This window comes from Antedon mediterranea, chromosome 9 (assembly GCF_964355755.1).
Source record: "Antedon mediterranea chromosome 9, ecAntMedi1.1, whole genome shotgun sequence".
Taxonomy (NCBI): domain Eukaryota; kingdom Metazoa; phylum Echinodermata; class Crinoidea; order Comatulida; family Antedonidae; genus Antedon; species Antedon mediterranea.
In genome coordinates, this window is record NC_092678.1 from 19015496 (window position 1) to 19028909 (window position 13414).

General features: G+C 38.2%; 1 protein-coding gene across 1 annotated transcript; it reads left to right on the top strand.

Moving 5' to 3' along the window:
- LOC140059115 (threonine synthase-like 1) lies at positions 1 to 12168 on the top strand. The gene is made up of 10 exons (XM_072104956.1): positions 1 to 121; positions 1023 to 1173; positions 1761 to 1907; positions 2296 to 3092; positions 3277 to 3347; positions 3494 to 3595; positions 3844 to 4112; positions 4512 to 4669; positions 10237 to 10421; positions 10797 to 12168. The coding sequence occupies exons 2-10, from the start codon at positions 1039 to 1041 to the stop codon at positions 11111 to 11113; spliced, it is 2181 nt and encodes a 726-aa protein (XP_071961057.1). The 5' UTR covers positions 1 to 121; positions 1023 to 1038; the 3' UTR covers positions 11114 to 12168.
- The last annotated feature ends 1246 nt before the right edge of the window (positions 12169 to 13414 follow it).

Consider the following 13414-nt stretch of genomic DNA (forward strand, 5'->3'; position numbering starts at 1 on the left):
GCCAAAGTTTTCATTTTTCTCTCTCGCATGACATTGTCAAAATTTAAAAAGTGATGTATCCTGCTTTTAGTTAGCATACGAACGGCTTAAAGATAGTTTTCCTAATTAATACTCTCTGAAGGTATTTTAGAGTTAAGATTAATCGTTGTTGTTATTAGTATGTAGGCCTAGCTAGGCCCTAGTCTAGTTAGGCTAGCTAGGCTATAAATGCCTACTACTCTAGGCCCTAGCTAGGCCTAGCTAGGCTAGCCTAAGGTCTAGGCTAGTAGTAGTACTAGTAGAGTAAAGAGGGCTAGCCTTGGCCTAAGCCTACTAAAACTATAGTATAGTATAAGCCTACCTCCTAGGGCCTACCTAGGCCCTATCCCTCTAGTAGGCCAGCTAGCTAGGGTTAGGAGGGCCAAAAGCTCAGACTAGTAGTATACGTAGTAGGACTAGGTAGGCTAGCTTCTGTTCTGGGCTTATTAGAGCGGCTAGGCCTGCTGCCAAGCTACAGTAGCCTAGCCTACTTTGGTGGTAGTTAGCTATGGCTATGCCTAGAAGTAGCCTAGATATATAGAGAGGCTACTACTATATACTAGGCCTACTGCTTTAGCCTAGCCAGGCATTCCATAAATCATTTGGCCAAATTGAAAGGCGATCAATATTCATTACTCATTGTGAACTTGAACTGATTAGAAAGTTAAAAATATTATATTATAGTACTTGCACCGTCTGTTCTAGGCCTATAGGCATCAGTAGTGACAGTTCAGGTCTCCAATGTTCAAAGGAAGACTTCTTAAAAAGTTATCTTGGTAGGAAAAAGGACAATTTAAACCAAACCTTATTTATGTCAGAATGAAAATTAAGTTTAATAATATTAATAACGTTTTTATTTCTTCAATTTACATAATTTTTACTCATGCAAATGGTTCAACAGTTACAATTTAATGCTAATTTTATTTGCTTCTATTCAATAATTGTATTATCAGTTTCGTATAGATTTCCAGCTCTTATTACATAATTTTTCTTGAATGTTTAAGTAATCATCCGGTCAAAATGTGGGTGTCCATACTGTCCATCCAACGTACCTTGAGCATGAGGCCGCAGGCCCAATGGATGTCAAAAGTCCAGATGTCAAAATCATGGATAGCAAGGGCCAAATGCTTTTCAACCAGCACATTCTATTACAAGGTAAGGCGATTGAAGACCTTGTCAGGCCTAGATGTGAACTATATTTAATACCAATAGAAAAATAGTTGATGTCTTGGATAGAAGTAGGCCTACTGTAGATGAATTTAACTCACACATTGCCATATTATATCAAATAAAGAAAGACTTACAAGGACAAGTAGACACTAACACAATAACAAACCATCCTGCCATAAACAGAAAAAAATGGAAACAAATTGTGGAAAGCGTAATGTCGGAAGACGGAAAACGTTAACAACATTGCCATATTAGTTACCGTTGAATTGCTATAAAATGGTTTAAATTATTGATAGATGAATTTGCATAGGTGGTTTTAAGGGGGCCCCACAGCCAGTTGGTGACCCCTTAAATTACAATGATAAAGATAGGACATTAGGTTAAGTTTAGCACTTAATTTCACAAATTTCAAGGTTAGATTTGAACCCAGAAACTTCTTTATATAAAAGGCATACTACCATTAGACTGGTGCTTTCATGGTATGGTTCAAATTCATGTATAAAATATAATGAATAATTGAGACTTTTTTTTAAATAATTTTTTTCACAATGTTTTACCTTTTCTTTGCTCAGAATGAAGGGAACATTATCCTGATGGGGAGTCCCGGATCAGGAAAGACCACTCATGGCAGAAAACTGTCTAAAAGACTTGGTATGCCTGTACTGGACGTTGATGATCATCATCTGGAACCACTCTGGCAGATGAAAGTGTCCGAAAAGGTTAGTATTTAGAGTGTGTTGATAATTACATGTTACAATGTCATGTCAGTGCTGCTAATTCAGGTGCTCTCTCTCCTGTCCACGACAGTAGTTATATGTGAACTAGTCGACCAGGAAATCCCTGTTACACTCGTTTTGAAAGATGCTGTACGTAGGTTATCTGAGAAGAAAAAATGAATCGAGTGAGCCTCAAACCCTTGCCAATATTATGGCTATGGATTACAGCTCCACTGTCTTTGACATTCCATTCAAGATGGAAGCAGCTTAGTCATTCCATCAAATATTCTTGATTTTCATTATTGTCTTTAATAGTATTGTATATAAAAATAAAGTATTAAATGAATCTAAATAAAATTAAAATGTAATATAAAATATTCTTTTATTCCAGCTTAATGAAGTTGGGGCAGAAAAATTTCTAGAAGCTGAAGGAGAAGCTCTTTTGCAGCTAAAAGCTTCAAACACAATCATTTCATTGACTGGTTCCAATCCACTGCATAACAAAGCAATGCAGTATATTTCGGAGTCTGGAGTCGTCGTCTTCATTGATGCAAATAGCGACGACATTATTTCACGCCTGGAAGCCATGAAGGTGGACAGAATTGTTGGACAAGGTTCTGGAATGACAATGAAAGAAATCTTAACATATCGACAGCAATTTTACGAGGACAACTACGATGTTAGAGTGACTTGTGAAAAAGAAGAGTCTTTTGAAAGCATCGGGGAGAAGATTTCTGAAGCAGTTAGAAGATTCCAGAATAAATCCGGATATGTATCGACAAGGTCACAGGTTCTTGGTGAGAGTTCAGCAGATTTTAATCAAGTTGTTTTACAGGGTCTTGCGCAGGATGGAGGGCTTTATGTTCCAGAACACCCATTGCCATCAATGACAATAAAACAGTGGGACAGACTAGTGGAGATGACATATGAGGAGAGAGCTCTTCGAATCTTAGAACTTCTTTTACATCCGTCCGATCTTCATCCAAGACTGCTGAAAAATATGATCAACACGGCATATTCCATTGAAAATTTCAACTGTAAGGTCGTTGCTCCAGTTGTTCCTCTGGAGAACAACCAGTATATTCTGGAGCTATTCCATGGGCCTTCAGCTTCCTTTAAAGATGGTGCTCTCCAGCTGATGCCTCAGTTCTTTTCAAATGCATCGGAAAGGGACTTTCCAAATACAAGGTGGGGAATGAGTCAGAGTATAATACAATCTTACATACACACAGCACTTTGAAAATGTAAAGCTCTGTCTACACCATTAAACTATTTTGACAAAATAATTTTTTTGTCACATAAAGTTTGATAGTGTAGGCAGAGCTTTAAATAACTTACAATAATGCTTACCTATTGTAATCTTTATTCACAGGCATCTAATACTGGTTGCAACATCAGGTGATACAGGTAGTGCCGTACTTGATGGATTCAGCAAATACGCAGGTATTCTTAACAGTATGCAAATAAACCAATGCAAATTGATACTTCATTTGCATAATAGTTTCAAGAATATGTATACCATTATTAATTAAATCTAAATTTATTGTTTCAATATTTGAAGTAATTAAACAAGTTTTCTATTTTTTAAGATAAAAATACATCTGTCGTTGTGTTGTATCCCGAGAGAGGTGTAAGCGCTGTACAAAAAGCACTCATGACATCCGCTACAGGAGAAAACATCAAAGTCATTGGTATGTGCACAACTAAAAATTAAACTTTATGTCAATTAATTATTAGTGGCCAAGCATTTATATATTATCAATGTATTGAAACGTATCATATCTAAAGATGTTAGTTTTCACAAATTCCGAAGGCATGAACTAATGTATATTTCTATTGACTATAATCTAATCAGAAAAATGCAAATTTATCAGGAAACAATTAAATGGAATGGTCCAAAAACACAATGCTGGTTTTATGTCATTGCTTTTTTCTCCAGGAATCAACAGTGATTTTGATTTCTGCCAGTCTGCCATAAAGAGAATCTTCAGTGACACTGCCCTCAAAGAGGAACTACTTTTAAATCACAACTTGAAGCTAAGTGCTGCAAACTCCATCAATTGGGGGCGCTTACTTCCGCAAGTTGTCTACCATGCCTCAGGATATCTGACAATGGTACAACAAGGAATTATTGGCATTGGAGATCCTGTTGATGTTTGTATTCCAACCGGAAATTTTGGGAACATTCTTGGAGCGATTTATTCAAAGGTAAATTAATAATTTTAGTTGTAGAACGCTAGTTTACAAAGTCAATTATCAGTACAGGTACTGTTTTACAATTTGCCTAGTACTGTATTGAGCAGTCTGTGATACAGAATACTATGTGCATCACATGTGATACATGTATTATTGGAACAATGTCACATGTGATGCTGTATTTAACCTAACCTTAGAAACAGTTAATAATACATAATTTACTAGTTACGCTGTATCAAGACATTTGTCTATGATGATAGACAAAAAATGTTGTCATTTGTTGAGAATGCATTACTGAGAATCGAGTGATGATCAATCGACAAGAACACTTTGTATTATGTGTCATTGGTATCTTCATACAGATATAATATCTTGTCATTCATACAATTTCCATGCTCTCTTTATTTTTAGCAAATGGGAATTCCTTTTCGGCGATTTGTTTGCACCTCTAACAAGAATAACGTGCTGAGTGAATTCTTCAACACAGGCATGTACGATTTAAGACAGAAGAAGCTTAGTGTGACAACCTCTCCAGCTATTGACATTCTGAAATCTTCAAATCTTGAAAGGTATTTAGCTTTAACTTATTAAACTGATTGATTTATTAATGAATGAATGAATTGATTCATCCTGCTAAACTGATTGATTCATGAATTGATTGATTTTTGGATTGATTGATCGATGGAAGAATGAATTGTTTGGTGGATTGATTGATTAATGTATCCATTGACAAGGGCAAATCTAAAGCAGAGTCCACAGGGTCCCTTAAATTTGACGGGTGCCCTTTTTTACACAGCGGCATAGACAAAAATATAAATTTCCCATAATGTGAGAGTCAATCCTCGGCGATACTTTCGGTTATAAATAGAAATTTTCGGTGGCCGATCAGGAGCAGCATAAAGGATAGTAGACATTGCGTCTCAAGATGCCTCATAAGAGGAGGGGCATAGAAAATATAAACAAAAAAGATTTGGCACAAGCCAAACATGACTCGTGATCATCATCTATTACTGGCTTGTCGACGTCTTGGAGCTCGTGTTGGTCTAAACATTAAAAATAGAATGCAGTATTTTCTTCAATTCCGAATAACGGGTCTCCATATTCTGACCAATATCGATCTGTACAAGTAGCAGTTGTGAGGTCTAGGGAGACTGGGAGAGGGGTAGAGCAAAAAAAAAATTGGCTTAGTGATATACTGTAATATAGATTTCAAATTGTTAACAGTATAGGAAATCGGTGGTAAGGTTTAAATGAAAATTCAAATGAATGAAAAGTTATATTGTACCTTTCCTCTGATCTTTCTCTACCGTATCCATGTAGGCTGATTCAGGTGGCTGCTGGGCTTCAGTTGTCAGGTTGTGAACGGTGACAAGATTTTCTGCCACTAACTTGGATAAAACATCTCCAACTATACGCGTTGCCACCTCGTCAAGCTCCTCATCAGAGATGGAGGCTTCGGTTGGCTGCTGTGCTTTAGTTGTCAGGTTGTTATGAACGATGGCAAGATGTTCTGCCACTACCTTGGATAAAACATCTCCAAAAACATGTGTTGCCAGCTCGTCAAGCTCCTTATCCTCATCAGAGATGGAGGCTTCAGTTGGCTACTGTGCTGCAGTTGTCAGGTTGTTATGAATGATGGCAATATTTTCTACCAATACCTTGGATAAAAAATCTTCAACAACACTTGTTGCCAGATTGTCAAGCTCATCATCATCATCAAAGGTGGATGCTTCAGTTGTCTGCTGTGCCTCAGTTTCCTTGTCTATGGAGAAATTTTTTTGGATAATTTTTATAATTACTTTGATATATAACAAATTAATCCAAATATAAATGTGAACAAGAATCTTACTAAGTATAAAACAAAAGATGAACGATTTATTGGTGGGTGTTGGGGAGAGGTTGTCTTCAAGTACACACATTCCACCTTAAAACTATAGGTAGGCCTATAAATTGGCTTAGGCATGATGATAGTGTATGTTCTTACGGTCATTGTTCATGACTTGATTTATTGCTTGACATTTTGCAACTGCGGTTGCTAGTATACCTTGAACGAAGTTAGCTGCAAACTGTTTTAATTGCACATCCTCATCATGGGTGCGGTTGACTGTAGCTGCTATGACACCTTAAACGAAGGTAGCTGCAAACTCATTTAGTTGCACATCCTCATCGGTGCTTTTGACTGCATTTGCTATGATACCTTGAACGAAAGAAGCTGCAAACTGTTTTAGTTGCACATCCTCATCATGGGTGCGCTTAACTGCAGTTGCTATGACACCTTGAACGAAGGTAGCTGCAAACTGTTTTAGTTGCACATCCTCATCATGGCTGCGCTTGACTGCAGTTGCTCTGACACCTTGAAAGATGGTTGCTGCACGTTGTTTCAGTTGCACATCCTCATCATGGGTGCGCTTGACTGCAGTTGCTAGGAACTGTTTTAGTTGCACATCCTCATCGGTGCTTTTGACTGCATTTGCTATGACACCTTGAACGAAAGAAGCTGCAAACTGTTTTAGTTGCACATCCTCATCATGGGTGCGCTTAACTGCAGTTGCTATGACACCTTGAACGAAAGTGGCTGCAAACTGTTTTAGTTGCACATCCTCATCATGGCTGCGCTTGACTGCAGTTGCTCTGACACCTTGAACGATGGTTGCTGCACGTTGTTTCAGTTGCACATCCTCATCATAGGTGCACTTGACTGCAGTTGCTAGGAACTGTTTTAGTTGCACATCCTCATCATTGGTGCTCTTGACTGCATTTGCTATAACACCTTGAACGAAAGTAGCTGCAAACTGTTTTAGTTGCACATCCCCATCATGGGTGTGCTGGACTGCATTTGCTCTGACACCTTAAACGATGGTAGCTGCACGTTGTTTCAGTTGCACATCCTCATCATGGCTGTGCTTGACTGCATTTGCTCTGACACCTTGAACGAAGTTAGCTGCAAACTGTTTTAGTTGCACATCCTCATCACGGGTGCGGTTGACTGTAGTTGCTATGACACCTTAAACGAAGGTAGCTGCAAACTCATTTAGTTGCACATCCTCATCGGTGCTCTTGACAGCATTTGCTATGACACCTTGAACGAAAGAAGCTGCAAACTGTTTTAGTTGCACATCCCCATCATGGGTGTGCTTGAATGCATTTGCTCTGACACCTTGAACGATGGTAGCTGCACGTTGTTTCAGTTGCACATCCTCATCATGGGTGTGCTTGACTGCATTTGCTCTGACACCTTGAACGAAGTTAGCTGCAAACTGTTTTAGTTGCACATCCTCATCATGGGTGCGGTTGACTGTAGTTGCTATGACACCTTAAACGAAGGTAGCTGCAAACTCATTTAGTTGCACATCCTCATCGGTGCTCTTGTCTGCATTTGCTCGGACACCTTGAACGAAAGAAGCTGCAAACTGTTTTAGTTGCACATCCTCATCATGGGTGCGCTTTACTGCATTTGCTCTGACACTTTGAACGAAGTTAGCTGCAAACTGTTTTAGTTACACATCCTCATCATGGGTGCGGTTGACTGTAGTTGCTATGACACCTTAAACGAAGGTAGCTGCAAACTCATTTAGTTGCACATCCTCATCGGTGCTCTTGACTGCATTTGCTATGACACCTTGAACGAAAGAAGCTGCAAATTGTTTTAGTTGCACATCCTCATCATGGGTGCGCTTTACTGCAGTTGCTATGACACCTTGAACGAAAGTAGCTGCAAACTGTTTTAGTTGCACACTGTTTTAGTTGCACATCCCCATCATGAGTTTGCTTGACTGAATTTGCTCTGACACCTTGAACGATGGTAGATGCACGTTGTTTCAGTTGCACATCCTCATCAAGGGTGCGCTTGACTGCAGTTGCTAGGACACCTTGAACGAAGGTAGCTGCAAACTGTTTTAGTTGCACATCCCCATCATGGGTGTGCTTGACTGAATTTGCTCTGACACCTTGAACGATGGTAGATGCACGTTGTTTCAGTTGCACATCCTCATCAAGGGTGCGCTTGACTGCAGTTGCTAGGACACCTTGAACGAAGGTAGCTGCAAACTGTTTTAGTTGCACATCCCCATCATGGGTGTGCTCGACTGCATTTGCTCTGACACCTTGAACGATGGTAGCTGCACGTTTCAGTTGCACATCCTCATCATGGGTGCGCTTGACTGCAGTTCCTAGTACACCTTGAACGATTGTAGCTGCACGTTGTTTCAGTTGCACATCCTCATCATGGGTGTGCTTGACTGCATTTGCTCTGACACCTTGAACGAAAGAAGCTGCAAACTGTTTTAGTTGCACATCCTCATCATGGGTGCGCTTTACTGCAGTTGCTATGACACCTTGAACGAAAGTAGCTGCAAACTGTTTTAGTTGCACATCCCCATCATGGGTGTGCTTGACTGAATTTGCTCTGACACCTTGAACGATAGTAGATGCACGTTGTTTCAGTTGCACATCCTCATCATGGGTGCGCTTGACTGCAATTGCTAGGACACCTTGAACGAAGGTAGCTGCAAACTGTTTTAGTTGCACATCCCCATCATGGGTGTGCTCGACTGCATTTGCTCTGACACCTTGAACGATGGTAGCTGCACGTTGTTTCAGTTGCCCATCCTCATCATGGGTGCGCTTGACTGCAGTTCCTATTACACCTTGAACGATTGTAGCTGCACGTTGTTTCAGTTGCACATCCTCATCATGGGTGTGCTTGACTGCATTTGCTCTGACACCTTGGACGAAGTTAGCTGCAAACTGTTTTAGTTGCACATCCTCATCATGGGTGCGCTTGACTGCAGTTGCTAGGACACCTTGAACGAAGGTAGCTGCACACTGTTCCAGTTGCACATCGTCAGCATGGGTGCTCTTGACTGCAAGTTGCAAGTTGTCTGGTAGGTGGACGTATCTGGTATTAGTGTCAATCGCAGATGTTTTGCGCTTGTTGGTTGTAATGAGTCATTCTGGGAGGACTTTATGCTATTCAATGATATATCATTCTTCCTGCCAGTTGAAGTGAGTGAGTTACCTACAACTGTTGTTGCTATGGAAGTTACGAACTGTTTTAAAGGGGGTTTTAGTTCCACATCATGCACATCCTCATCGCAGAACCTCTTTGCTGCAAGTTGCGATGTCTGATACTGATAGGTGGACATATCTGGTTTTAGTGTTGATCGTAGATGTTTTTGCGGTTTTTGGATGTAGGCCTATAAGTCATTCAGACTTCAGAGAGGACTTTATGCTTTCATTCTTCCTGCCAGGAGTGAGTGAGTTGCCTGGTATAAAATAAAAGTAGATTTCAAATTGTTTTATTTATATTTTTATGTGATGATATGCCAGTTTTTCAAAGAAAATTTCTGTTAATGTCAGTTTAATGGACAAATAAAGATACTATGACTATGAAATAAATAGCTTACCAATATACATACAAAAAAAAGTGTCAAAAAAAAATAGTAAATGATCAGCTATTATGCAATGCTTGCCTACCTGCAGCAGGTGAAGATGATTGAACTTCCAGCAGCTGGAAGTTCAAATATATCACGTGTATCACGACCACTTTTTTTATTGACGTAAATAAACGCCCAACTTTTAACCAACAGAAGAAAGATTAAAGGATTTTCCACCAATAGCATTGTGTGTGATTTAAAACAGGCCACGCCCAGTAATTCATTGTTTGCATACGCCACCCGCCGTGACAGCTCTCTCCTACTGAGGAGGGTCATCCGCTTCGCGCGCCTTGTTGGTTACGCACATGCGCGCTCGATACCGAGTCATCGACAGTGATTTGTAATAGCCGCTGAACTAGCAATTTGATAAATGAATGATGGATATATTAATCATAATTAGATTGGTTGATGTATTGATAGATGTATTGATAGATAGATATTGATTGAATGATTGATTGATTGATTTGGCTTATTGGCCAATATGCTGAGTGTCATTGAGTTGATGTTTATTTTATACTATTTATTTGCATACAATGATATTGACAAGCTTAGCCCCATTTACTAGGGTAAATAACTGTATAGACACTGCCAGTCCTGTCCTCATAATTAGATCGTCCCCCACCCCACCCAACAAAAAACTATTAATTTTAGCCAAAAATGTAACTTTAATGCAAGTAATTTAATATTACTTTTTGTGTAAGGTATTTATATATGATAACCAATAAGGACAGTAAAGAGGTTAGACGTTGCTTTGATGAACTTTCGAACAATAAATTCTTCCAAGTTTCACAAGAGGTTGTAGAGCGGATGCAAAGAGACACCGTTGCTGATTGGTGTTCAGAGGAATTGTGCTCAAAGACGATCCATGCTGTCTTTAAGAGAACAGGTAAAGGTCAATTTACACAGCAGACGAGTGGTAACGGTAAGCAGAAAACCACGTACCTTGTGTACCACGTGGAGTCTGCATCTATCCTGAGCGGAAACCGCCCGTCCACTCCCCCGTTGTGTGTAAATGGTCACACAGAATAATAACATAGATTCTATATTTTGATTACCGTTACCGCTCGTCTGTGTAAATTTGCCTTAAAGAGAGATAAACAAAAATTGTATTTTTTATTATTACTATTACATATCAATATTAATTGTAATATTATTGTATAGATTCACTACTAGACTTGTTCAAACCTGTTATTATTAAGTATTGTTAATATTATTAGGCATATATTCATTTCTTATTATTACCATTTATTTTTTTCTCTAGGTTATTTATTGGACCCGCACACAGCGGTGGCTAAGGCGGTTGCAGACAGGTTCCATGATGAATCTGTTCCTATGGTAATTTGTTCAACTGCACATTATGGGAAATTCGCTTCAGATGTACTGACCGCGCTAGAGGGGTCAGTTGATGCAGATGACCCTGTGACACTCTTTCGACAGTTGAAAGACTTCAACCCATATCCCATGATGCACCTTGAACTGGAAGAGTCCATTCGTAGACCAAAAATGCATACACAAGTTTTATCTGCTAATGTAAACGAAATAATTTCTGAACTGAAACATTTTATTAAAATGATGTAAATTATGTTTTCCATTCAATAGGCGAATCTCTTTATGCTAATCAAATATTACAGTGCTCTGATTGGTTGGCCTTTTTTGGCATTGCAAAACGTAGATGTAAATGTGAATGCATTTACCAATTTTTTGATTAGTGTAGCACGAATAAACTTGTGTAGTGGAAAACCTAGCTAAGATATGCTAAAAAAAGTGTACATGTTTTAATATTAAAGATGACGTAACTGAAACATGGGCTTACCTTATGGTTTAAAATGCTAGTGTAATAACTATTTTATTCTAAAACAGGGTATTTAGACATTGTCTTAGGCATATATAATATTATATATATAAAACAGCTTTATTTACTAAAAGTTCAACACGTTACACCAGTTAGTTAGTTTATTAAAAACATTCCAATTTCTACATAAATTGTATTTGTAGCTACGTTAACACGGAGGTTGCATTACGTCATGCGTTATGTTTTTCGATAATACATAGGCCCTACGTCCGGAATGAGTTAATAGAGTTTGGAAAAAACACACGTATACGCTTTCTTAGGTTGTCCAAACTGCCTATTGTAAACGGTTCTTTTGTTAACAATACCTCACAGGTTTTTTTATCCGGCCACCGTACCCGAATCCAGGCTCGTTTAAAAGTAATTTATTAAGATAAGATATTAAATATCTCTATGGTTTTATATACAAGGAAAGTGCTCCGGGCGTATGGTAGCGGTATAAAACAGATTCTATAAACAATACAATTCAAATATATAGTATCAAATGACTAAAATAATTTGTTTTATTTGTTGTAATTATAAAAACGGTTATTTATGAATATATAAACATTTACATTAAATAATAATTCAATTATTGCCTATAAAAAGGTATTAAATTTTATTTTTCATTTTAAGCAAATCTGATTATATTATTTAAGTTCTCTAAATACACAACATAATTACATTTATAATTGGCTATGTGCTAGTCATGGCCTAATAATCATCTGAGTTAAAAATATGTGTGTACTCGGCACAAATTACAAACGTTTTTTTTTTTTTACGTTCTCTATGAGCTCGTAGCAATAATATAACTTGAATAATAATAATAAGTTTCATATTTGAAATCTGATTTCTTGTAATTATTCATTTATTATATTTTTCTGGTTCGTTATTTATTCCTGTTAACTCGACGTCTGTTATTGTAAGCCTACTTGAGCGATTTTCGGCGTCTGGTATTGAAGGTCTACTTGAGCGATTTTCTCTGTATATTAAGAAGACTAGTGTTACTATAAGTAAAAAAAAACCAAGAGACAATGCAATGGCCAAAGATGATTTCTTCTTAAATTCGATTGATTCAAGAATTATTTGATTCTTAGATGTGCTGGTGCTTTTTGTCAGAGCTTCTGGTGTTGGCTCATTTATGAAAGTACTTTCTAGACTAATAGCTCTTGTTGTCTTTGATTCTATGTACTCATCATTGTCTGTGGTTAATATTGAATAGTCCGAATGCATATTGGATAGATTCCTAGTAGTTTTACCGAATGTGGTCTCTGGTGCTGTATTTCCTAGAATCGATTCTGTTGTCAATGGTGCAGTAACTGATGGCACGGTCGAAAGACTTCCGGTAGTCGTCCGTTGTACAACATCGTCCGTGGTAAACTTTGACGAAGCTGAAGGCACGTTGGGTAAACCTCTGGTAGTTTCAGCGACTGTTTTCTCCGGTGTAGTCTGCTGTACCTCTGTGGACAAAATTGACGAAGTTGAAGGAACGTTGGATAAATCTCTTGTAGTTTCAGCGACTGTTGTCTCCGATGTAGTCTGATGTAACTCCGTGGTCAATATTGACGAAACTGAAGGCATAGCATCGTGCAGAAGCCTAGTAGGACTATTTGCTTCAGCTATAAATGTAGTAATTGGTGAAAATGTTGATTCTGTTATTGTCGATTGCGTTGTTGTTTGAGACGTTATAGTACAAGTCTTTACATCAAAATTTTTTCCCAAGTTGCTGTTGATTTTGCATTGGAAAGTTGCTTCTAAATCTTCTTGTTGAAGAACAAAATCATACACAATTGAAAATTCCTCAAATCTCTTCTCTCTATTGTATTCTTCGACATGACTAGCAATAATATTATCATTTTTCAAAAATTTAATCCGTGTAGCCAATATAGAATTGCCCGTTGATGTACAGGTAAGTCTAGTGGATTTTCCGATAGCGTCTTCATGGTAATTGGTTGAACTACAAAGTGGGTATGGAGGTGGCGGAGTATAGAAAACTTTTAGTTCGATGTAATGGTTGGTTTCATATAACACCTCATGAGAAGATGCATTTA